The 26,535-nt window shown below is 48.0% G+C and overlaps 1 protein-coding gene across 1 annotated transcript in view; it reads left to right on the top strand.

The window, feature by feature from the left end:
- mura (ring finger protein murashka) overlaps positions 1-26,535 on the top strand; it is a 163,448-nt gene that overhangs the window by 88,900 nt on the left and 48,013 nt on the right. Inside the window, exon 3 of the mRNA XM_084591479.1 lies at positions 4,518-4,588. Coding sequence (XP_084447605.1) covers positions 4,518-4,588 — 71 coding nt within the window. The remainder of the gene's footprint in view (positions 1-4,517; positions 4,589-26,535) is intronic.

Below are 26,535 nucleotides of genomic sequence, written 5' to 3'. Positions count from 1 at the left end.
CAAGAACCCTCACTACCTCAGAAATATTATGGAATAAAATAGTGTTTGCATTATATTGTTTAAAATTATAAAAAGAAATATAGAACTGAGGGTTTGTCCTGATAGTTGCCAATTTTCAACCCTACGTTCTGGCACGTGTAAATAAAGTGTTGCCACTGAATTTTCTTTTTGATTATCTTAGCCTTGTTCTTTATTTCTGGAAAAATTTGAAGCTCTAGAATTGTCCGTTCTTTTTACATATTATTTTGAAATCGACCAAATTTAAAAAAAAAAAATCACGAAATGGACAACTTTGATTCGAATTTTAAAAACTACACTGACTTCGATTTTCATTGCAATCAACTACATCATATTATATTATATTATTACGCCGCGTAGCGGCGCATGTGAAGCAGCAGAAAGAGAAGAAGCAGGGGAAGCGAGCCGCGCGCAGACTGATCTGGGTTTTCTGAGCCGTGTGCGCCCGTCCTTCATACAACGTTTCACCTGTATTAAAACCATTTCAGCCGTTACAATATCATATTGTTTAAAATGATAAAAATAAATATAAAACAGCGCTTGTCGTGAAAATTGCCAATATTCAGCCCGGCATTCTAGTGTTGCCACTGAAACTTTTCACTTCATTTATTGATTCCTTAAGGGCCCGAAGGCATTGCATAAGGGGGGACATATAGTTTTGTGAATGTCGGAAAAAATGGAAATAACGTACACAGAGAAAAGTAAATAAAGGAACTACAAAGTGCAACACACGTGAGAACTACGGTACTCATGTAAGAGTTCAGCAAAATATTATACAGCACTGTAAAATAAGACTTCTGAAAGGTGCACAAAAGAGTCGATATCTAAGGGAGATGAGCGTTTAATTTTTCGCGGAATGTTTTACGATCAGTGCATGAAGCGATGTCTTTAGGATGTGAATTCCAGAGGAATGAGCTGTTATAAGCAGACGCGTGGCCGCCTATACGTGCTATCGGGTTATCGTGGCTGAGGCAGGAGGACGTTCTTAGTGGGACAGCTATCAAGTAGTGACGTGATTTTGTATCGTGATAAAATGTGTGAAATAAACATAGGCGGGAAATGACACGGCGTGATTCGAGTGTTGAGAGACGAAGGGGCTGCTTGAGGGAGCTGACACTGGATTTTCGTGAGTAACATGAAGTGATGAACCGAGCTGCACGAATTTGGATGGATGCTAGATGGATGATGATGCATACTCTTTTTGTATGTTATCCAACCCTTGTTCTCTATTTTTGCGGAAATTTGGAGCTCTAGAGTTGTCCGTTCTTTCTTCGTATTATTTTGAAATCGGCCAAAATTCAAAAAATTGACAACTTTGATTTGAATTTAATCAAAACTACCCCAACTTGGATTTTTATTGAAATCAACTAAAAACAATCCTTAGTACTTTATAAATATAAGGTACTAAAAAGTATTGCATTATGTAAACTAAGGATATAAAAATATATATTACACTGAACGCATTTTTTTTTTTATTCTATAGAAGTGCCTAGCGTGAAACTTTGCACTTAGTATTTGCTGAAGTTAGTTACATATTATCTTATTCAATATATAAAGCTATATCAATGCTTATAAAGTCGTTTTCTGCTTGTTGACGGGGTTGATAATAGCTTAAGATGGAATAAATTCGTTTTTTCTTGCTATTTCATGGGACAAGGCAGGTGACGTTTGAACTTTTTTTCGATCCTGGTATCTCTTTTTGGCGGGGTGCAGTGCTGTTGAATCCAGTTCTTGATGATATTATTTCATTTCTCGGTTGTGACAAAAATTAACGATACTACATTTTTTGAAGACGATTTTTCTAATCTGCACCTAAGTGCAATCATTAGCAAAGAGCTTGGCAGCATGATTGTTTTGCTAGAATTGAATATTTATTTATGGAAACAGCACAGTAAGTTGCCAGACTCCGGTTCGTGCTGAAGAAGGAACGAATCAACATCCTCAACTGGCCGTTTAATTAAAAGCATTTATTCTGCGAAGGGACTGCTCACTATCTTGGCAGTGTCTCGTGATAGGCGTCGGGAAGATGACGTCGTCTTCATCATAGAAGTGGAATCGGGTTCTGTCCGTCAGGGCCGTCGAGATTGTCGAAACAACTAACGGCTCGAACTGCGGGACCGGAGCAAGCCGGCTCACTTTCCCGCAGTTTTCTTCAGACGCCCGATGCTCTACGACCAATCGTTTCGCCGCAAACGTCCTCCTTGCCCAGCCATTGGGTCAGTGTGGGGGGTTTCTGCTTCACGGTCACCAAGTCGAACTGCCCAACTTCGCTGTTGGCCCGTCATCGATTACGCCATTTGGCACGTCGTCCGCGATTCTGGGAAATGAGGCGAGGGCTTCCGATACCTAGACAGGCGGGCATCGGCGTCTAACCGAGGTCCGGCTTTTTGTATCGCTGCCTTCGAGGTCGGCACAACAGGCCAGCTTGTCCGCGCACACTTGGCGTTCACATGAGATCCCCTGTGAGGATGGAACTCCCGCAAACGTGAAGGGTGCTCATACGCCACGGTGGCCTAGTGGTTTGCCGGGTGGCGTAATGGTAGACAGGACGCAACAGCTCGCGGTGTCGTTTTCTTTCTATCATTTAGGAAGCCAGCAGCAACTAACCAATAAGTAGCAGAGTCGGGTCTGTGCCGTTTTGAGCTGATGATCCCTTCGTAATTGTCCAGAGTTGAGATCGTCCGCCGATATCTTTATATTGTACGCAGTCCATCGCAAAGGTATAAATGAAACCGAAACAGTCAATGGTGTGGAAGCTGACAATGAGCAAGGGCTCTCACGAGTGGACTTGGCTGATTTTTATGCCTACATAAGCAGGGTCGTTTTTTTTATTTGCATATGACCAGGTACGTTGCTTTGCTTACCATTACAGTATAACCTGGCTAATCTCATGAGCCTTCAGAAGACTAAGAGTCAGCAATAAAACGCATGCACAACGTCTTTTTATTTGTCAGTCTCACTTTTCTTGTGAAAACTATTTCATGCCCCCTTCAACTCATTTCTTTCTGCCTTCTATATCTTGTGTCTCTTGGGCGAATCGGTAGATACAGTGGGCAGTGGAAATAGCATAAAGTCTCTTGCAAAGCGTCTGCCTTTCAATGGCAGTTCGCACAGAGAAGCGCGCTTTGCGCAAAAGCTCCCTTAACGCTAAAAAACCTACTTTCAGAAAGCTGTGCAAAATAATAGCTGAAAATTATCACGCGTGGTTAACTGGTCTCTAAAAAAAATAAGTGTCGATTCAAATTTTTACAGGGGCTTATCTTAGTTGCTGCCAAGGTGGCGCATACTCAAGTGTCCAGCCCCCTCGCTCAACTCACTGCGTTGCTCTTACTGCTTACAATGTTTGCCTCCCGTGAAATAGTACTGTTGAAAATGGCCTGGTTCGAGCCTTTTGTCACAGTTCAGCACAGATCCCCGAAGCGCGAGAACAGCATGTTCGAATGTGCGCGGACTAGTCAAAATGGAATCGTGGCGCTGAGGTGGCTCCGTATGCAGGTGGAGCATACAAGTTACGGTGTTCCCACCCGCTCACGAGCTAGCCTGCTGGAGGCTCAGCATCGATGTAAGCTGTCACTCGACTGAACTGAAAAAGCACTAATATTGATTTTTGCATCCTAATGCTAAGCTGGAACAAGTGATTAACGTTGAAAGAACGTGCAAAGACACGATAGGTTTACATTTTTCTGACGTCCTTACATTAATTGTCCAGCTCTGCAACGGGAGTCAACAGACACGGACGCCAAGGAACAAATACAGGACTTTTTTATGATGTGGAAAATATGAAATTATGGAGGTAATCGATTGGAAAAAAAATCTGACCGGTGCTACAGAGCTACGGCGGCGACTATTGAACGTATACATATCCTTGAAGGTGTTCACCAGCGTCACATTGGAGATGGAACGTTACCGCGAGTGTCACGTGATCTTATGGAGAGGGTGCTATGAGATCAAAGCTGTTCCCTCATCAGGCTAATCAACAAACTAATGTAGAAAACATGACGGGCTCGCTGTGAGATACATACAAAGGGAGAAAGTTGGACCATCGATGAGCGCGTTTGTTGCCATCGCGGCCGCCGAGCTGTTCATTTGTGGTCGCGACGAGAGAAGCATTTATCGATTAACGGCGAGACTTTATGCAAGGAAAAGTGCTGCCAATGTCCATCTGTGGGCTGTCGTCCAGACGCGATCTGTCGCAGCTGCGCGGGGGCGTCTCGCTGCAACGCGATGCCGTGACGGGCATCCGTCGCTCTCGGATGACCGAAATATGGCTTCGGCTGTGCGTGAGCATGGCGCGAGCCCCTAGCGCGTTCTAGCTCCGCGCATGTCAACGGACCATTTGAGAGCGGTGCATCCCGGGGTCGGGCGCATGAAGCGGGCTTCTGGCGACCTCGGCGTGCCTGGCACGATGCCCGGTACTGCCAGAGGTACGCCGGGTGGATGCTAGCTTGCAGGTGGCTCAGATTTGGTTGACATGAAGCATGTTTCTCCTCTACTTTCAGACCTTTCTGCCGGACCCCTGTCGCCGCTCTACTTTTCCAGTCTCCGTTCGCCCGAAGACTCCCGTCAGAAGGTAAGCGGCTGTCAGAATCGTGCACGTTGATGGACAGATGCGACAAACTTAGCGGACTTGTTTGGAATGCATGTAATGATGCACATGAAGGTAGCCCATGCGCCCCAGATCGGGAGGTGGCTGCACCATTGTGTGCTGCGCAAGACGGGCGCGATGTTTCTTTGGTGCATGTAGCTAAAACAAAGTGAAAAGAAACGCCTTCGTGTACCCGTGAGCAGCTGCTGAGCAGCACAAGCGCTTTCACCGTGGCCGCTCGGTCGCTGTCGGCGGGGTGTCAGGGGTCTTCGGACCGGCGAAAACAGATAAGCTTTGTGACCAGAACCGCGCCGTAAGGTAAGCGGTTTCTTGGGAAAGAAGGAAGAGATGGAGGGCTGCCAAATAATTTCGACCACATGGGGATCACAGCGTACGGACGCCTTTGCGTTTCGCCTTCATCGAAACGCGGTTGGGTTCGAACCTAGGTATTCGGATCTGAACCACCGCGCCTGTGTGTGGTTCTATCCAGCCGCAGGCATGTGCGTCTATAGATTGTCTGAGCGCATCTCCAAGGAGCTTCAAAACCACGACTGACGCGGGTCGAAGTGAACATGGTCGTCGCCGGACGAGCGAAGCATATGCTCGGGGGTATTACAGTGTCGTCAGATTCGAAAGTGGCTGCCACACGAGAAACTTGCCGAAATTTCCCCAGAATCTAAATTTGCCACAAATGCTTAAAAGTGTCAAAAAAAAAAAAAAAAAAGAGCGGCTGTCACCAAGCGCCCATTTTATTAAGAACTCCGCCATTCCGCTGCTAATAATCGCTTTGTGCATCATATATAGATGTGTGGCCTGCGTAGCATATCGTCGGTGATAACGAATTTCATGCAACATGCATCTCCCTGGAGGCCCATGTGCGAACTACGGTATCCAGAGTTTTCGGCGATACCTTGTTTCTGTTTTCCCTCTGCAAACATGTCACTTGTCTGAAAACCCGCCCCACCAATGCGTTTGACAATGCACACGAAAGATAGGCCAGTGCAAACAGTGCGAGTTCCTATTAACGGTTCTCACTTATGGCGTTTTCGTGCTTAAAAACTCCGACCGAGAATGTTGCACAATCTTCTAGAAGTTTGCCGTCGTTTGCCGCCGAAAACGGCGTTCTCACTGGAAGATCTGATGTAGCACTGGAATGTTACAGTAAGGTTACATTTTTGTTTCAGTCAACCATTTTTTCGATGTTGTTAATGACCCCTTTTCTAACTTTTTAGTAACGTTACAAGTAAACGTTTGGACAATGTTTCAGTGAAAATTGAAACAGCATGAGTTTAACACGTACGCAACATAAATGTAACATTTTTTTTTTTTAATGATAAAGCAACCCTTCAAGAGCATTTAGCCCACCACTCGTAATGGTACATAACATGGACTCCTTGCAAAGACCAACGTTGAAGACGGCACTTTAGCTCCTCAATACAGCACAACTCTTGCACTTACCTCTGAACAAATAGCATTTAGTCAAGTTTTTATATCCATTACTGAGGCGTCTCCCATGAATGATATTGCGAATAACAGATAATACGTAAAGCTTTCTTATAAAACAATCGGGCTGTGTGTGCACTTCATGGCAGACACCATCTCAGAGAGTGAGTTGTAAGGAAGTGTTGTTTGAAAAACATGTCTACCAGACGAAAAAGTGCAAAAGTGCTTGAAATATATTTGCCTGAAGATTTGTAGACTATATTAAAACAAGGGCTCTTTGTAACAATAATATAATGTTTATTTTGAATGTTACACTGTTTTTTTTCTCCCATAACAGTTTTATAACATTATTCTGATATTCCTGGGACGCATAACAATTCTCCTGTATTGCACTTCACTAACGTACAGTTTTTTTTTTTTTTTTTTTTTAATGAGGTGGTAAACGTTTCATAACAATTCTTGCAGCTTGAGGCGCTCGTGGCAGTCACCTCATGTTTCATGTCAGGCCTTCAAAACTCGCTTGAGTAGCTGGAACCGCTTTTCCACTTCCTTTAGCGAGAAGTTACTGAGAAAGTCTTGGCAGTGTTTATTCGACCCTTTGAGTTTGGACACCGGCCTTCGTCGTTGCCCCCTCTACGCTACAGTTATACTACAGCCATCAATAGAACCCGGAGGCTGCCGCCATTTTTGCTCTAAAACGTTGTAGAGCGTAAAACACCGGGCATGATGAGGTCTGCATGGTCGACACAACTCTTGAATACTTCGGCGGCGACGAATTGGAGAATGTTTTGTGCTTTCAATTGCAGAGATGTTAAAGAGCAGCTCTTAATTATGCCCCTGGCGCTTGGAACGGAGGACTGACAAACGTCATTCAGAAGGAAATCGTGTGACCTTGCTTGTTTAACAATTTTGAGTTCCGCGTTCCGTAAAGCAAGTCAAGCTTTTTGAACACCTTCTCTGGATAACGTTGACTGACTGGAGGAGCTAAAATTTTTTGTTACCAGGTGGGTGATTATTTCGGACTGGCTTTTCCCCCAGATAGATTTTGGCTGGTGTAGTCGTTCGCGTACCTCGACACCAGGAGCTTGAAGGTTTAACCAGTTTTCCGAAATCTGGTGGCTGGCCACGTTTCGCATCGGAACGCAAAAAGCGTGCGTGTGATGTCACCGGGTGGTCCCTCCCCTTCTGGACATGTGCGTTTACTTATTTCGCTGCTGAAGGAAGATTTTTTTCTTTTTTACCTTTCAAGTGCTCGTGTGTCGAGGGCAATTTTGCCGAATGTACAGAAGAAAGTGCTCGCTCCCTTCTCGCAACTGCGGTAGCATTTGTGAGCCTTACGGGGGAGTCACAATGTAACCGGCCTCCCCGAAAGCCCGGGTTTTACGCAGGCCGGAAAATGCGTCGCCCGGTCTCTGCCGGACGCGGGCTTTTAGCCTGGGCTAAAAGCTCGAGCTCCTACGTATACGGCTCCCAGGTAGCAACGAACGTGAAAATAAAGTAGTAGTAACGTTACATTTTGCATTGGAACCTTGTTTTAACCTTTAAATATGTTATAAACAGGTATATAAGCATAAGGTTCGCATTTAAAGTAATCATTGTGCAATGCGGTTTTTGACGCGGTGGGTTAAAACACAGCATTGCACAATGGTTACTTTGAGTTCAGTAGAACCCTTAAGCCAGCCTGCCTCAGGAAGAGGAACCACAACCAGTGAAGAACCAGCGATTATGTTGTTTTTCCGTTTCCCACGTTGGGGTCTAGACTTTGACGTCATAGTCATAGCTCGGCTGTTGAAACCGAAACAGGCGAGATAAAAAATCAATTACAAATTACTTAGCGATCGTAGGCGAATACTATGTCGGGCGTACCCCGCCACGGTGGCTCAGCGCTCGACTGCTGAACCCAGGGATGCGGGATCGAATCCCGGCCGCTCTTCGGTGGAGGCCAAAAGCAAGGCACCCGTGTGCTGTGCGATGTCAGTTACACGTTAAAGAACCCCAGATGGTCGAAATTTCCGGAGTCCTCCACTGCGGCGTCTCTTATGGTTTGAGTCGCTTTGGGCCGTTAAATTAAAAAAAAAAAGATAAACATCGTGCTTTATGTTCAGCAATGTCTTACGTGTCATTTAATAGGAAAAACACAACCAAAATTTAGTGTCTTGCCATAAAAAAGCTCGCTGCTTGGATTATGCCAATCACACAGGTTTCCCGTTGAAGCAAAATGAGATATAGCGCTTGAACCAAGTCAAACTAATAATGCAGTAGTCGCGTTGCGTGAATGAAAGAATACAGATTTTTCATGAAGTTCACTTTAAAGAATGACTGCGCGCTGTCACACGGCAAGCACTTCATTTTGAAATGTCATCGGCGATATAGATGTTGCAGCACTCTGTGCAAATTAATGCTTTAGAGTAAATGCCCCCAAACGCAGTTTTAGCGCAAATACAGTTAATCGAAGCTAATTTTCTTAGTTTATTTGTGCATCTCAATGATGTTTACAAAAACCGTCGCGATATCACGGGCATGCTAAACTGCGGTCTTCTCTAACGCGGTTACTGCTATTCACATAGCAGAAACGACAACTGTTACGCTGCTAACTGCGGTTATCGCGAACCTAGCTTTACGATTTCGGTTTGCATCATTGACCGAGAAAACTGCATGGAGGGGGAAGTAAGCCGGGAAGGGGCGGGGGGGGGGGGGGGGGCGTTTGCAAAAAGTGCGTGAGCTAGCCTGCGTCAGTGCAGCGTGCATTTTTCACGGGAATTAAATTACATATTCCAGGAGCAACACATAATAAGCAGTCTCTCAGTGCCTGTCCGACTCCGACGGCGCTTCTTACAGCCTCAACTGTCCAGCGGCGCAGCAACCGCGTACTACAGCATCATGCCGTCTTCACGTTTTCTTGGCGTGTTGTTAAACGCAGAGTTAAAAAAAAAAAAAGTCTCCGTGGCGCATCACGAAAGTAGGATTCACAGCACCGCGGATATCTTACCGCAATGACATCCGATAAGTCCGATCCCCTGATAAGTGAACTCGATTGGAGGGAGCTTCAAAGTAGCTGTCCTTGGAACTGGAGCCTGATAGAGTGGAATAGAACTGCCGTGTCCGGCTTGTTTGCGATGGAGGACTGGTCTACCAATTCTGTGAGGGAAGTCTCCGTGCGCGCTAAGCGGCGTCGGAGTAGGTGCCTGCTGCACCAATGTTCCCTCTCCCACTTCCATAATCCTAAGGCTATCCCAATGACGTTGGAGTAATTTCCGGAGCCGGATGCGCTGCGAGGAAAGTGCTTCGGCCAGCCGAAAGAGGCTTAGAGAGCAGAAGGATGACGTCAGAGACGATGGTAATCTCCAGTCGCTCCTCGCGTTCACGCCCATTCACGCCGCCCTGAAAGTCACGCACTTCAGCCTTAATGTTTTCCCATCCAGCACCGTCTAAAGCCGTATTAAGGCGAAAGCCTTCAATGCCTCATCGTTGTCGACAGAAGGCTGTCAGCAGAGGTGTCACGCTTTCGAGAGGTAAAAAATAAACCTTTGTCTCTACCGGGAATCTCCATCCCTTGGATCTCCAGCCCAGCGCTTTACCAACTGCGCCACGCCCCGGATCGTGAAATGCTCTTCATAATTCCCCTTGTCTACCGTGAATTCCGCGAGTGACAGATGCTGCACCTTTCCTTTCCTGTAAACGAATTATAGAACGCCGGTGAACTTTGATGTGTTCAATGAAATGCTCCTTGTGTTTGACAAGGGGCGCGCGATGTATCGTCGCGACAGGTCATGACGTCACCAGGCGATTCATGCATATACGAAGCTGACCCCGCCGGGCGTCCGATCCAGGCATCTGTGCGGCGCCTTTCATTTGCCGCTTCCTCGAACGCCGCACAACACAGCAAACAAGCAGACCCAGATGTCTAGGAGGCGTTAGTTACGCAGGCATCAGCGGCGTTTGAAATTGATTTTCAAGATAGAAAAGGCGCAGTATCTGTGACTATTCTCCGCGGACACATGTACCACGCCGCGAAGGAAAGGGGGAAGGTGGGAGTCAAAGAAAGAGGGAGATATATAGGTGCCGTAGTGGAGGGCTACGATCCACCGCGCTATAATGACTTTTGCCTCATCGCACTTAAAGGCCCACTGTCCACTCTCCGGTCGAAAATATTTTCTTCCCCGGTGACTGTGAGACTTCGCCCCTAGAACGCAAGGCCGCAAAATGTTTTTGAAAAGAGTAACTAATAACGCAGTTACAGCCACCGCAATCACCCGATTCTGTCATGCTTCTCTCCTTCCGTTCCCTCGCAAAGGTTTTTCACTCTCCTGCCCGAGGTCGTCTAGCCTCCGCAAGACAAATTCCCCTTCCTCCTCCGCGTTTGGCGGGAGATGGGGCGTGGCACTCCGCGAGCGCGAAAAAAAAAAATGAAAACGGGCGAGGGAGCACGCGCCGCTGGATTCAGTCTGGCCGTGGCGAGGGAAAAGCGCGCAGCGAGCGGTAGACACCCATCCTTCTCCCGTCAGTCAGCGAGACGGACCAATGGACGTCGTTCGCGGTACGTACGTCATTGCTGTGGCCCGTCGGGCCAGCGCAGGAAACGGGGAAGCTGGCTTCTCAAAGGAGAGCATGAGAGAGCTTTGAATTGTATTTTCGATGCTTTGCGACGCGCGTGTCACTGTAGCATTTTGCACAGACTATCTCCGGTACCTGATCGAAACACTGGGCTCCTTTGCTTAAAAGGGCCTTCCCTGGACAGTGGCCCTTTAAGTGGTTCAAAGTTCCCTCTAGAATTTTATTGCAATTGAGAGAACCTTTAAGAATACCAGAGACTTGCTTAACGATTTCCTGGTCCTCTAGAAGCCACGAGTTGAGGCGCCAAGACCCCTTCCCGCGAGAGAACAGAGCTCCATCAGTGAAGCGATGGATGACACGTGATCACTCAACGCGGAGGGGACAGACCAAATGGAGCGCATGCCAGAAGCCAGTGTTGGAGAGACGTAGAAACGGTCTAGCCTGCTCTGAAGGCGCCTCCCAGTCCAAGTCATCCCTGACTGTCCCGAGCGGAGCAACTTCCAGGTTCTAGCTCCTCTACCAGCTCCCTATGTGCTCGCGCTCCCTGCCTATCCCCCTCCTTAGGCGGAGTGCCGCGAGAAAAGAGGCGATCAGTCCTGTCGAGGACACAGTTGAAATCACCGACCAGAACTACCTTGGATGGACCTACTGAGAGTCAAGGCGCTTGAAGAATGCATCCCGATCACGACCTTTGTTCGGAGCGTAGACGTTAACTATACGAATGCCAGAATCAAGATCCACAGACATGACGCGGTCCACAGCATCCCTGTAGTGGCGCAAAACCGAGCCGCGGAATCGTGGCATTAAAATAAGGCTGTGGCTAAAGGTACGTCGGACGGACCCGATCAATGGTCTTAAAGGTACGTCCGACGTACCCGGTGCGTTTTTCTTCGGGATACGTCGGGCGGATCCGGGAAATATTTTTCAGAGGTACGGCGGACGGACCCAATCGGTGGGGTTCGTCCGACGGACCCAACGCATTTTTCTCCGATATGGGCCTTGGGATCCGTCGGGAAAGCCGGACGGATCCGAGATTGTGGTTGTAGCAACAACATGGTAGCCATATGTAGCCAAATCGAAGTTGGTATGAGGTGTGCGAGGTGCAAGAAGTGTGTACTACATACTGCATGTGCGAAATGTGAAATTACAAAGAATAGTACAGTGGCCAGAACAGTGCCTAGAATGGGTGATATACTACGTGATGGCACGATGATAGGTTTACGTGAGTTGGACCGCGGCAGGGTGGCAAGCACGATCAGAGCGCAAGCGCATGTAATCGCGGTGTTGACGACCAGCCCGCGGCCCGCACGCCCGCTCATTTGGTCCTCGTTATCATGTGAATAAACGTTTACGACGGTCGTTATGTAGTTATGTAGCTTTGATTCTTCAAAGTTTCCTCACTTCCATCTGTTATGAGATGCGTCACGTAACTCATCGCTTTCTGCTCGCATTGAGGTTTGGTGCTGCAAGTTCTACGTAGTACATATACAAGCGGCGCTGAAAAAGCTGGGTGCCGCCGGAGTGTCTCTAGCCCAAGCATTGCGTCATTCGTGTTTTTTGTACAACTGGAGGTGTGGTTTGTGCTTACCGTGAGATGCTGTGATGTACGGATTACGTCCTACGAGAGTGCTGTGTGAGACTACGAAGAGTGCTGTGATGAGTGCGCCGATGTCCGGACGGGCAGTGTGTCCGTTTATGATCGGCGATGTTGCATGTGCATGTCAGTGTTTATTAGGTGCAGTGGTAATTTATTTACACGCGCTGTGCAACAATCTGACGAAAATAAGTCATCGACAATTTGTTAGACTGCACTACAGAGCTCAAAACTCGGAAAATGGGAATGCACATGATGCAGTTTTCGCATGTTGGAGTGGACCGAATAATAAGTGCCCAGCCCACACCGCCGAGATGCGCGCATTACTACAGGTGAAACAGTTCAGGTTTCTGTAAAATAGCTGCCTGGCACAGCACCTTCCTAAAAGTTCAGGCTTTGTACTATTGTTGAAGGCCACTTTATCATTAACAAAGGAACGAATATGCTTTATGTGTTAATGACTAGTGCTTTTTCAACATATTATGTTCATTTTTTTTTCGTTTTTCCTTAGTTTCCTTTGTTTTTCATGCTAGACAAACACAAATGGTACACTTTTAAACTTGTCAGTCCAAAGCTGAACATGAATATCTGCCATGCATGTGACAGCTTTAATGCTAGAAAGGTTGACATGTATAGCATGTACGTACACGCTGCGACATCTTAGCGGCACGTTCGGCTCTTGCCCCAAGGTCGTGATGTTTAATGCCAGTGATGGCAGTCACACTTTGGTGCAGGTGAAATGCAAATGTTTCTGTTTCCTGCAAGATGTCAACGCAAAGTACAAAGCCCGGGCAGTCAATTAGTCTGGAGCTCTCCACTACAGTATTCTTCATAGCTACATATTGACGCATATAGAAGACGACGCAAAAGATGACATCTGAGATGACACGCGCGAGCCTGAAAGTGAAAGAAGCTTGAACGCAAGACTTGTTCTGGTCTACCATTCAAACCATCTATCGCTAGGTTCTCCTTGGTGTTCTACCGAGACGTGACACTGGTGGAGCGCGCTGGGGTATGCATAGGACTCCTTCCGGCAGTCCACAGCGGATCCCAAATGTCGACACGCCTGTCCATCGTGCTAGCCGCCGCCTTCTAGGCCTAGCGCCGGAGTACAGTCATCTGCCGAACGACTCCTCAAACGCCCAAGTTCCTCAGACCTCCCAAGCCATGGCACATACCAACCCTACGCCGGTGACTCTACAGAACAGCAAGGTGCCAGAGTGCTTTCGCGGGGAAGCGTTTGAAGATGTGGAGGACTGGCTCGACCAGTTTGAGCGAGTGGTCAAGATAAACCAGTGGAGCGCAGACCAGAAGCTTTGTAATGTTTATTTTGCCCTTCAGGATAATTCTAGAACGTGGTTTGAAAACCACGAGGCCAGCTTATCCACATGGAATGACTTCCGCTGCCAGCTGGTCGACACTTTCGCGAGAACTGACCGACGGGACAATGCGCTGCGCCTGCTTGAAGTGCGCATCCAGAAGCCAAATGAGAGCGTGGCTATGTTTGCGGAAGACATATGGCTCGCCTTTTTCGCCGTGCCGACCCTGATATGAGTGAGCCAAGGAAGCTACGGCATCTCATGCATGGTGTCAAAGAACAGGTGTTTGCCGGCTTAGGTACGCAACCCACCTAAAACGGTGAGAGTTCGTTAAGGACGCTACTGCTATAGAGCGAGCTCTACAAGACCGGTGCCGCCAGTACAACCGACCCGTTAACTGTGCTTCGACGACTACGACGGCGCTGAATGCAACCGATAGGACCACTCTTCGAGACCTCATTAGAGAAATTGTCCTTGAGGAGCTCCAGCGAATTACGGCTACGAAGGCTCAGTCATCACAGGCCCTCGTGGAAATCGTCAGGAATGAAATTTGGTATGCCTTATCACCGTCTGCACCATGTAACCAGTCTCACCCCGTCGACAACGCGGCAGCTATTTCGGAGCCATACCACGCTCCACAACCGGTCAGCTTCACGGCCGACGTTCCTGCACCTTACCACGAGCCACAACATGAGAGCTATGCCGCAGTCCTTCGTCGCCCGCCTCCAGACCACGCCCCACCGAGCTCATCGAGCCGTCAGGAGACGCGACTCTTCCATGGACCTCAGTGGGCGCCTTCCTGGCGCTTTCAACCACGCCGAACTGACAGGTGGCGCAGTTATGATAGCCGGCCACTCTATTTCTACTTGGGACAACCTGGCCACGTGTATCGGTACTGCCGCTACCGCGAAGAGGGGCAAGCCTTTTCGCCTGCTTCTGCTCGCCAACACTTCAATGCCGACACTGCCCAAATCGAGGACGACCCTCCGGTCAGCAGGGAAAACAAATCCCGGGGCTTCCGCCGCCGCTCCTCCCCATCACCACAGCGTTATCCTTCGCCGATGCGCCGTAGCATTGCTGACGTTAGCGGACAGCGGTCCCCGAGCCCTCGCCGGGGAAACTAACAGCCGCAACCTCGCGAGGGGAGGTTGCAACCAGTCGAAAAATGCCAAACCCCTCACCACCGCCGCAACCGCCGACAACCTGTGCTTCTGACGCCGCTGTTAACATTAACATTGACATCGCCGCACTACCGCCGAAAATGCCGCCTACATTACCGCCGAAAATGCCGCACCAGATGAGCAGCCCCGACGACGAAGCTGACAGCGCCGACCTTGCTGCACTTCCGCCGCAAATGCCGAAAAAGACGAGCAACCTGGATGAAATTGTTAGTGCTGACCTCGCCGTTTCTATTGGCGGGCTGGAGGTACATGCTCTAGTGGATACCGGAGCTGATTTTTCAATTATTAGCCAGAAACTGGCTGATACGCTGCGTAAAGTAAGAACCGAATGGACTGGGCCAGTAATTAGAAGTGCTGGGGGTCAGCTACTGGCACCGACAGGGAAGTGCACTGCCCGGATAGGAATAGGAAACGCGGTGTTTGTTGGCAGTTTCGTTATTCTCCCTGACTGTTGCAAAGACCTCATCTTGGGCATGGACTTTCTGCGCCTTCATGGGGCTGTAATCAGCATTCGAGATAGCGTCGTTGCCTTCACCAAGAATCATGGAGACCTTGGTTATGCGGAAGTACCACTGATGCCCTTACGCGTCGCCAAGGAGACGGTGACATTACCTCCGCGATCATGCTCTCTTGTTCAAGTGAAGTGTGACGTGGCACATACCGGCGATGGAATCGCCGAAAGGGCAGTCACCCTGGTACTAAGCCGAGGTGTTTCTATAGCTCGGGGGCTAGTCAACTTGACCGATGGACAGACCGAAGTGCTGCTGACAAACTTCAGCGACGAGCGTCAGCAAATTCCGAAAGGCACAACAGTGGCCTTTTTCGACAGCATCCTAAATGCGCAGCACTGCTTCTCACTGCAACAGGAAGGGCCAATGTGCAAGACACCCGTAACCATCGTCGATGTGAGTCCAAATTTGTCTTCTTCAGAACGGGACCGCCTTTTGGATCTCATAGATCAATTTCGAGACTGCTTTGCTTCCGAATCACGGGTCGGCCAAACGCCCTTGACAAAACATCAAATCATTACGGATGACTCGATTCGCCCGATTCGACAAAATCCTTACCGTGTGGCTCCGAAAGAACGTGAAGCCATTCAGCGCCAGGTGGCCGAAATGCTTAGAGACGACGTTATCCAGCCGTCACAGAGCCCCTGGGCTTCCCCCGTGGTGCTTGTTAAAAAGGACGGCAGCTTACGATTTTGCACAGACTACCGCAAGCTCAACCAAGTGACTAAAAAAGACGTGTACCCTCTTCCTCGCATCGACGATTCCCTTGATCGCCTACGAAATGCTCGTTACTTCTCATCAATGAACTTGAAAAGTGGATATTGGCAGATAGAAGTAGATGAGAGGGATCGGGAGAAGACAGCATTCGTCACTCCCGACGGATTGTATGAGTTCAAGGTGCTTCCGTTCGGTTTGTGCTCGGCACCAGCAACATTTCAGAGGCTGATGGACACTGTGCTCTCGGGACTTAAGTGGCAAACATGCCTGGTGTATCTTGACGACGTGATTGTGTTTTCGGCCACATTTGAAGAGCATCTACGCCGTTTGCTAGCTGTGTTTCAGGCCATACGATCTGCAGGCCTCACCCTAAAACCCGAGAAGTGCCACTTCGGTTACGAGGAGCTGCAGTTCTTAGGCCACGTTGTTAGCCAAGAAGCTGTGCGGCCTGATCCTCAAAAGCTCTCCGCAGTCGCCAAGTTCCCAACACCTACGGACAAAAAGACATTGCGGCGCTTCCTGGGTCTTTGCGCCTATTACCGTCGGTTTATTGCTGGCTTCTCACGAATTGCCTGGCCATTAACTTCGTTGACGCGTGACAACGCTGTCTTTAGCTGGGGTGAAGAACAGCAACAAGCTTTTAATGAGCTGCGGAGGCGTTTACAGACACTACCTGTTCTGGCACACTTTGATGACGACGCCCCTACACTGCTTCATACGGATGCCAGCAACGTGGGCTTAGGTGCTGTGCTGGTGCAGCGCCAGGATGGTGTGGAAAAAGTAATTGCTTACGCCAGCAGGACCCTATCTAAAGCGGAAGCGAACCACTCGACAACCGAAAAAGAATGCCTTGCAGTGGTATGGGCGGTTATGAAGTTCCGCCCTTATTTGTACGCTCGCCCCTTTGAAGTCGTTAGCGACCATCACTCTCTCTGTTGGCTGACGAACCTAAAGGACCCTTCAGGGAGACTCGTGCGTTGGAGCCTTCGATTACAAGAATTTGACATGGCTATTATTTACAAATTTGGAAGGAAGCACACGGATGCTGATTGCCTTTCCCGAGCGCCGGTCGAACCTTCCACTATGACCGATGAAGGCACTGCATTTTTAGGTGTCATAGATGACGCAACGCTTTCCCAACAGCAGCGAGAGGACCAGCAATTGCTCCTTCTTATTGATTTCTTGGAAAAGCGAACTACGGTTGTGCCTAAGATTTTCGCCCGAGTAATGCCTTCGTTCTTTATTCGCAACAACATACTTTACAAGAACTTCCGCCCAGGGGGAAACAGTCATTTACTCGTCGTCCCATCAGCTCTCCGCAGTGAAGTTTTGCAAGCGTGTCACGACGAGCCAACCGCCGGTCACCTAGCACTTTGGCTAGAGTACAGCATGGATACTACTGGCCAAAACTGCCGGCGACAGTGAAACACTATGTACGTACGTGCATAGACTGCCAGCGCCGTAAATCACCCCCTGTAAAACCAGCTGGCCTACTCTATCCTCTTCAAATGCCAATGACACCTTTTAAACAAATCGGCATGGACCTCCTGGGACCATTTCCGACGTCCACAGCCGGGAATAAATGGATAATTGTCGCCACCGATTATCTAACCCGCTACGCGGAGACCAAGGCTCTGCCAAGGGGTACCGCCGCTGAAGCAGCTCGGTTCTTCGTTGAGAACATTGTCCTGAGGCATGGCGCTCCGGCACTCATTATAACAGACAGAGGAACTGCATTTACGGCCGAACTTTTGGAGACCGTTCTCCGCCTCAGTGGCACCAGTCATCGTAAAACTACAGCCTATCACCCCCAAACCAATGGGTTGACGGAACGTCTCTATAAAACCATCGCAGACATGCTTTGCATGTACGTCGACGTGAACCACAAGAATTGGGACGAAATTCTTCCCTACGTCACGTTCGCCTACAATACGGCACGCCAAGACACCACTCGTATGACACCATTCAGCCTCCTTCACGGGCGACCAGTAACAACTATGCTGGATGCAATGTTGCTCCCGAATGCTGACACCAATGATCTCGATCAGGACGCCGAGGAATTCGCTCAACGTGCAGAGGAAGCTCGACAACTAGCGCGTGTGTGGATCAAAAATCAGCAAGAGCATGATGCACGACGCTACAATCAGGGACACCGACATGTCATGTACAAACCTGGCGACAAAGTGTGGGTCTGGACTCCTATTCGCTGCCGTGGACTCTCCGAAAAACTATTGCGGCGATACTTTGGGCCCTATGTTGTTCAGCGACGTTTAACCGACGTCACTTATGAGGTGGTGCCAGACAAGGTGTCGACATCAAAGCGACGCCAGCAACAAGCAGACGTCGTCCACGTTGTGCGTATGAAGCCGTACAACTCGGACTGACCTCATCGAGACTATGCTTCCTGTAGAGGGGGGCAAATGACGCATATAGAAGACGACGCAAAAGATGACATCTGAGATGACAAGCGCGAGCCTGGAAGTGAAAAAAGCTTGAACGCAAGACTTATTCTGGTCTACCATTCAAACTATCTATTGCTAGGTTCTCCTTGGTGTTCTATCGAGACGTGACAATATGTCACTTTAGGATGTGAAACCCTACATGCCACAGGTAGGATGCGTTTTTTAGATTTTGTAACCTCTCATCTATGTTTTACAACATTTGGCTAATTTTAGTTCTCAAACAGTTGTTAAAGATGAAACCGAAGCACCTCTTGGCATGGTTTCCTGCTTGGATTAATTTGCTAATTGCAGTTCTTTGAAACTTGCATCAATGCTGGACAGTTCAAATAGCAGGCAGTTGAATTACAGAAATGATGTGGATCATGCATTTCAGTTCTGACAAATGGAAAGTAACGGTCCCCTCCTTGCATGCATAGGTGCCCTTAGACAAATACATACTCGGGTGTGTGATTGTGACGCATATCAATGGTCGACAGAAGGCCATGTGGAGCCAGTGTGATATTCTTCATGAAGGCTAAAGTAAAATTGTACAACAGCTGCTGTACCATGCAGAAAAAAATTGGTCATTTAGTGTATGAATAACTGACCATGAATAGCATCTTACTCAGAGTATGATGTGATATATAATATCTGGTTTAGCATCCCAAAATAACTACAGCTATGAGGAACACAATAGTTGAGGGCTCCGGTATAATTTCGACCACCTGGGGTTCTTTTACGTGCACTGACACCGCACGGTGCATGACGGTCTATTGTTTTGTCTCTATTGAAATGCCCCTGCTGTAGCTGGAACCAAATCTGCATCTATGGGTTCAGCAGATAGCTACTGAGCCAGCACAACGGGGCCAAGTATCAAAATGCATGCCATTACATTTCCATCTAGCCTGTGGTTTCCTTCACAGAACTAATGTATACAAGAAAAAGTAAATAGCAAGAAAACACTAGTTTTATTGCACATTATATTCACATTTCAGCAAACATTCTCTAGGAAGAAATTTCTCATAATGTTTGCATGGAAACCATGAACATCTTGCAAAAGCAAAACAATGCACTTACTCCACTCCAATTATTAATGGGCAAGGTTGCATCTATGCTACTACACTGCACTTATCACAAAACCACAAACCCCATCTGCTTTGGCCAATCACTTGATGAAACTAACGGAGACAGATGTCGCACACCGAAGACTGATCGTCTCGCAACATACTCTGCATATGTTGCATTTCAATTTCATGCCTTTCCACTTAGCTTGAACTGTTGCCAGCATTGCTAGTCACCCATCTTTTCTGAAATTCCTTTTTACGCTGTTGGGATCAGCATCCTTGTTAACGATGGTCTCTGGCATTTTCGATTCTATCATTTTAACATCTTCCTCACCTGGAAGAACGAAGAAAATGACAAGCTTTGAGCAGACAAAAAATTAGGGAGACTCCTAGTCTCCACCTGTAAGGGTATGGTGCGCCAGCGTTAATGGCTCTTGTCTGCAGATCCCACTGTGGATTCCCGTTAATTTACATGCCCTTTGCTACAAACTTAATTACTAATTCCTTAATTCATGTCTGTGTTATCTCAGATATACTCATTAGCATACCGTCGTAGGCTGCCCTGTTATGTGATAGACAACTTGGCATAGACCTCTGTAAGCCTCACGTTAACATAATCATGCCTCCATGGACTAAAAGTAACCTTTCTTAATCGGAGCTGAAACGTTCCAGAACATATTTCAAATATAACTTTGTAAGCTTGAGTTAACAGCTCCTGCCATGTCATGTGGCCTAGTGACATTTGGTTCGTGCCACTTTTGCCTTGTGCACAGGGTCCATCTGTTAAATACTGGTTAGCATGCATGAAAAATACATTTTCACACAAGCTGGTGGCAAATGGTCAAGTGGTGCACTGCAGATTCTGAAATGTATACCTATATGCATGCAAGGATCGCATCATCACATAACATGATCAAGAGTTCTGTCAGTGCCTGCAGTTACATAGCATTTCAATGCCCATTAAAGGACCACTTCAGACAATGGTTGTTGTTACCACAAGACCTGTTCTAACAGCGTACTGACACCATTCCACTGAGCGATGGACATGTACATGCATACCCTAGATAGCTCATGATTGTGGATCTCATTTATTTCTATGACCTCCAAGAAGTTCCTGTCGTCAGAAAGCAAATCAGGACAGCTGTCTTGAAAGGTGATGAAAAGAAATAACCAGGTTACCTTGACGCAATGCTAAATTACAGAGGGTGCCTCATTGCTGGCGCCGCTGACTTGAAAGGCGAACTGTTCAAACTTATAGCTACTGACCACACCTGAAACACTGAATTGTGCATGATCAAGGCAGAGTTTCTCTAACACGCACCGGTAGCTATCGATTTCGCGCCCAATATTGTGAAAATCTGCCCTGTCTTCGATCATTGATACGTCCACGGTTGAACATTTATGCGCCTCGGGGTAGGCCAGCCGTGGGAACATGGATGCGCGGTTGTAGCAACAATCACTTGCATGGCACACTCTGCAAAATTCCAAGAGTCAGCTTCTGCAACGAAATGTGCAGCGCACATTTTCTACCGCGTACCAATAAGTCCGGCGACGCATGCATATCTCCCGCTCGTTTCAAAGCGGCGCGGCCGTTCAGTCGGGTCACGCTAACCTCGAGCATGCGGGGGTTTAAACTACATGTACGCAAAATTCAACGACGAGAAAAAGATGCAGGCTAAGCACTTTAGTCCTTTAGTCTTCCCCTAAATACCAAAAGAACATTGCTGTTCATAGGGAATTCGGATTATTCGCGCTTCCGGCTTTCCGGTTGTGCACTCTTGCGGTGCGGTGCAGTAGGTCTCGATGTGCAGCTCGCCGCAGTAGCAGCGCAGGCCTTTAGTAGATTCGGCATGTCTTCTGCCACGACTCTGAGGTAGAATTTAAACGAAGAATTTAGCTAGAAACATCCAGTTTCCTCGGTCTGCGTGTGAGGAACGAGCATAATGCCTTTTCACATGTATACTTTGGACTGCCGAATGTTCTGCACGGCGATGTGTGTGTGTGTTGTGCCGGCGCTAGATCTTCGGAAATAAATGCTAGGAATAGCTCGCTTGCATTACGGGCTGATCGAGGTGATGGTTTAGTGCGAAGCGAAAGCTGCTCGTGAATGTGCGTATCTCGATGCCAGCTGGTGGAGCTGGTGCAGTACGTAGCATCCCTGCAGCTATGTGCGTGACAGCGATGCTTGTCGTACACAATCCTGAGTGAAGACCGTGATCTATGTTACAACGGATGCACTTTTCGTAGCACCTCATCGAGAGTCGCGGCTAGTTGATATCATAGAGGATAAGATTCACGCGTAGCAAGCGGAATGTGGCCGCGTTCGACGTGCATATAGCCATGAACCTGTATATCGACGTCCGCCGTATCTTTACGAGAATCGAATTGGTACATCGGACGTACCTTTAGACCATAGAGTTCCTTACACTACCTAGAGGGAAAGCTGAGGGCGCTGCACTTCAGCCACCATGGGCGCGCTAAGAATCATGGGCCGGTGTGCTACTTGTTGCGGGACAGTCGGTTTTTCTCGGTACGTGGAGTGGCCTTACTGCGATGTTTCTTTCTCGTCATCATCATTATCTGAAGGTGCGTACATAGACCGCGAAAGCCATAGTAGCGAAGGCGCAAAAGCAGACGTCGCCAATAAATGTTTTGTTTCCCGAAATGCCACTAAAACTTCCTTAAGTGATTGCACAACGATAAATATTTTCATAACATTTTTTTGATTTCAAAGTTTGCCTATTAAGTGCGAAATATTGGTATTTGTGCTGTTCAAAACTAAGCCAATAGGAGAAAGAGCCATCGCTTATGTTGGATAAATCTCACACTGGCATTCTGTTTCTCTCACTTTTTGTAATTTATAGTCACAATATTCAATCTTAGGACATTATTTACGGTAGAACAACGTTTATCTTTGCATTTGTTTTGGCCAAAAGTTGTAGTTCTGCACTCGGTAGCTCTCCGGCCCATGATGCTTTGAATGCCCATGGTGGCTGAACTGGCCGTCTGAAACGGCATATAAACTCCCAGAGACAGCAGCACAACTTTATCTCTAGGTAAGAGTAAGAAACTCTATGCTTTAGACACTTCGTTAAAATAATGCCAACCCCACAAGAGCCCGACGCGCCATAGCTCCAGTAAGACCTGGTACCAAATGTCCTGTCGAAGGTCTTGGTCTGGCCAAGACGGTGGATGTAGGTCTCTTGCAAAAAGATATGCGGATGATACCACTTTAATGGCAGAAGGTGAATTGGATCTCAAGAGACTTCTGCCTATGCTTTTAGAACGAGAAAGCTGAACGATCTCAGCTTGCTTGGGGCGCTATGCCATGCGAGCTTTGTTCAGACTGCCGTCACGTTGAAGCGTTGACTGTGGGGCAGTGCTCCAAGTGGTGTACGGGCAAATGCGTCAAAAAGCACTCGGTGTTGACCTGTGGGTCCATGTCGGTTATTGGGAGTTTGCGGTGCTGCATCCTAAGGAAGCGTTTACCAACCATAGAGGCAGTTGATCGCAGGTTGAATCGAGCTGATGGTGAACGTCCGATGACTGCATTAATGACTCCGTTTTGTCGCCAACTGCGCGAGCGTGCCTCTTGTCACTGAGTGGTCTAGAGCCGCATGACGACGTTTGGCTGGTCTCTCTAAGATGCGCGCCCTAGCCAGTGAATAGCATTAAGAAACAGAACAAAGCAAACGTGTCCATATGCACACCCAACTAAAACCACTTAAGGTCTATTCACACTTGCGACCCGAGGAGAGGAGCTATGTTCACACTTGCGACTCTCGCCTTCACGAAAAACGAGTTGGGAGTAGGAAAGCTGCAGGGCGATGACAGCGAACGTCGGCAGCAGCCGCTTGCCAGACACTTCAGCTTTTTCAGGCGAGAACGCCGACGACGAATAGACGGTGTCGATATAAAATGTTGCGCCTGCGTGAAAAACCCATTTCTCAAAAGTTCATAGTACTTACCGGATAGTCCGAATATCTTTCCAATCTCCTCCCAGCTAGGCCATATCCTTCTCCCTGCCTTTGAATTCCGGATGCCGTTTGTTGAAAAGGTAGGGGTATTCTTTAATTGCATTGAGAAGGTGCTCAATCGAGTGACCTCGCTGATTGGTGAAATGGTTGGCGACTAGAAATTCGAGCAGTGCCCGATCGGCCCGCGGCAGTCGCTTTTCGACCGATGCGACCATTTGCGACTGTCGCTTTTCGACCAAAACGGTCGCGCGACCGCTGCTGTGAACGGTCGCAAGTCGCAAGTGTGCGCGGAGTCGCCAAGTCGCTCTGCACTACATGGATGGATGGCTAAGGCTGAACCCTTTGAATCGGGCGGCGGCGCCACAGGCCGCCTAGCCGTGAATAGTAATATATAGTGTGGACCTATTCTTGCCTTCCTTTCAGCCACCAATCAGCTAACCTTCGTTTGGTTATTTCTACCCTTTTAAAGTCTATTTTCCCTTTATTATCCTTAAACCCCAATGCTTTGGCTAAATCTGGCCCATTGCCTTGAACTATAGGGCGGAGCCCTTTACAAGAAATTATTAAGTGTTCAGGCCAATTGAGGAACACAAGAGCTCTGTATAAGACAATCAAAGATATCAAAGGAAGCTTCTGTGCTAAGCTGGGCGTGATAAAGGACAAACGAGGCAAGGACCTCACTGAAGCCTCAGAGATAAAGAGGTGGCAGGAATACACAGAAGAACTGTACAAGAAGGACCCGGATGTGCAAACCCAACATAGGACGGTTGTGATTACTGATCTCGAGCCGGGCATCCTGAAGAGTGAAGTTGAATGGGCCTTAGCCAGCCTTGCTAAGAACAAAGCTAGCGGAATTGATGGTATTCCAGCTGAGTTGCTTCAAAACCTCAACCACGACGCTGTTAACACACTGCATACATTATGTCAAAAGATTTGGACGACCCTGCAGTGGCCACAGGATTGGAGGAGGTCAGTTTACATCCCCATTCCAAAGAAAGGCAGTGCCAAAGATTGTTCCAACTACCGCACGATCGCGCTTATTTCGCATGCTAGCAAGGTGATGTTAAAAATCCTGCAAGGTAGGCTGCAGCAGTATGTGGATCGGGAGCTTCCGGACGTGCAAGCTGGGTTTCGCAAGGGCAGAGGAACTAGAGACCAAATTGCCAACCTTCGCTGGATCATGGAAAAAGCAAGAGAGTTCCAGAAACCCATTTACTTATGCTTTATTGATTATGCGAAAGCGTTTGACTGCATAGATCACAGCAGATTGTGGCAAGCTCTCCAAGAGATGGGAGTTCCAATTCACCTCATCTGTCTCCTCAGGAACCTTTATGAAGGGCAAGAGGCCACAGTCAGAACTGGGCATGGTCTTACTGATTGGTTTCCGATTGAGAAAGGGGTGAGGCAAGGCTGCATACTGTCGCCCTGCCTATTTAACCTATATGCAGAGTGCATCATGAGGAAGGCCGGTCTGGACGAGTCTTCAGCTGGAGTGAAGATGGCTGGAAAACGCATCAACAACCTTAGATATGCGGATGATACCACTTTAATGGCAGAAAGTGAATTGGATCTCAAGAGACTTCTGATGCGCGTACAAGAAGAGAGTGAGAAGTTTGGGCTTAAACTGAACATTAAAAAGACGAAGATCATGGCGTCTTGCCCTATCAAGTCCTGGAGCATCAATGGACAAGAAGTGGAAGCTGTGACAGATTTTCTGTTCTTGGGCACCAAGATTACCTCGGAAGGAGACTGCAGCCATGAAATTAGGAGACGCCTGCTTCTGGGAAAGAGAGCAATGGTTAGCCTTGACCGCCTAGTAAAGAGCAGAGACATTAGTCTGCCAACCAAGATCCGTATAACCCGTGCTATGGTCTTTCCAGTTGTGATGTATGGATGCGAGAGTTGGACTGTGAAAAAGGCTGACCGCCGAAGAATTGACGCGTTTGAATTGTGGTGCTGGCGAAGACTTAAGAGTTCCTTGGACTGCCAGAAGATCAAATCAGTCGATATTGTCGACCATAAACCCTGACTGCTCATTGGAGGGTCAAATTCTAAAGTTAAAGCTCAGCTACTTTGGTCATCTGATGAGAAGAGAGGAGTCGCTGGAGAAAGATTTGATGTTGGGAAAGGTTGAGGGTCGCCGGAGAAGGGGTAGGCAGCGAACGCGATGGTTAGATGGCATTCTCGAGGCATTGCAGATGAAGCTATGTGATGTTAAGAAGATAGTGAGAGACCGGAAAGCGTGGCGTGACATGGTCCATAGGGTCACGAAGAGTCGGACATGACTGAACGCCTGAACTAAACTGAACAGGCGTTTCCTCATCCTCCTCATCCTCCCCACACACCCTGCACAGCGTGTCTATCTCTTGGTACTTGACTCGGTACGTCTTAGTCCGCAATACTCCTGTCCTAGCCTCGAACAACAATGGGCTGCCCCTAGAATTATCGTAAATGTTTTCTTTGGCTATTTCCTGCTTGAACGTTCGGTACATTTCTAATGCTGATTTAGTCTCCATCCCTGTTTTCCACAGACCCCTCTCTGTTTCCTTAACCTTTTTCTTAATTGATGATTCCTGGCTGGTCCCCCTACTGCTGTCCAAATATTTGCTTGCCAATTTTCTTGTCCGCCTTCTCCATCTTGCGTCAACATTCCTCATGTAGAGGTAGCTGAAGACTTTCCTAGCCCACCGCTTTTCTCCCATTTTTCTCAATCGTTGCTCAAACGCTATCTTGCTGCCAGCTTCCCTGCTCTCAAAAGAAGACCATCCCAGGTCACCCTGCACACCTTGGTTTGGCGTATTCCCATGAGCTCCCGAAGCAAGCCTACCCACCCCGCGCTGTTTAATTTCCAACCGTGCTCGGACCTCTGACCTCATACACAGGACTGCGTTGGCAAAAGTCAGACTAGGAACCATCACCCCTTTCCAAATCCCTCGCACCACTTCATACCTATTGTAATTCCAAAGCGCCCTGTTTTTCATGACGGCTGCGTTTCTACTTCCCTTAGCTGCCACATATTTTTCATGCTCCGTTAGGTATTCAGCTCCAGTATTTATCCACACCCCAAGATACTTGTACTTATCCACTACTTCCAGCATGCCCTCCTGTATCCTATGTTCGCCGGCCTCATTAT

The sequence above is a fragment of the Amblyomma maculatum genome, chromosome 1 (genome assembly GCF_055883805.1).
Source record: "Amblyomma maculatum isolate TAMU_Amacu chromosome 1, ASM5588380v1, whole genome shotgun sequence".
Taxonomy (NCBI): domain Eukaryota; kingdom Metazoa; phylum Arthropoda; class Arachnida; order Ixodida; family Ixodidae; genus Amblyomma; species Amblyomma maculatum.
Note: the sequence above shows the minus strand (reverse complement) of the source record. Positions and strands in the feature narration are given on the sequence as shown.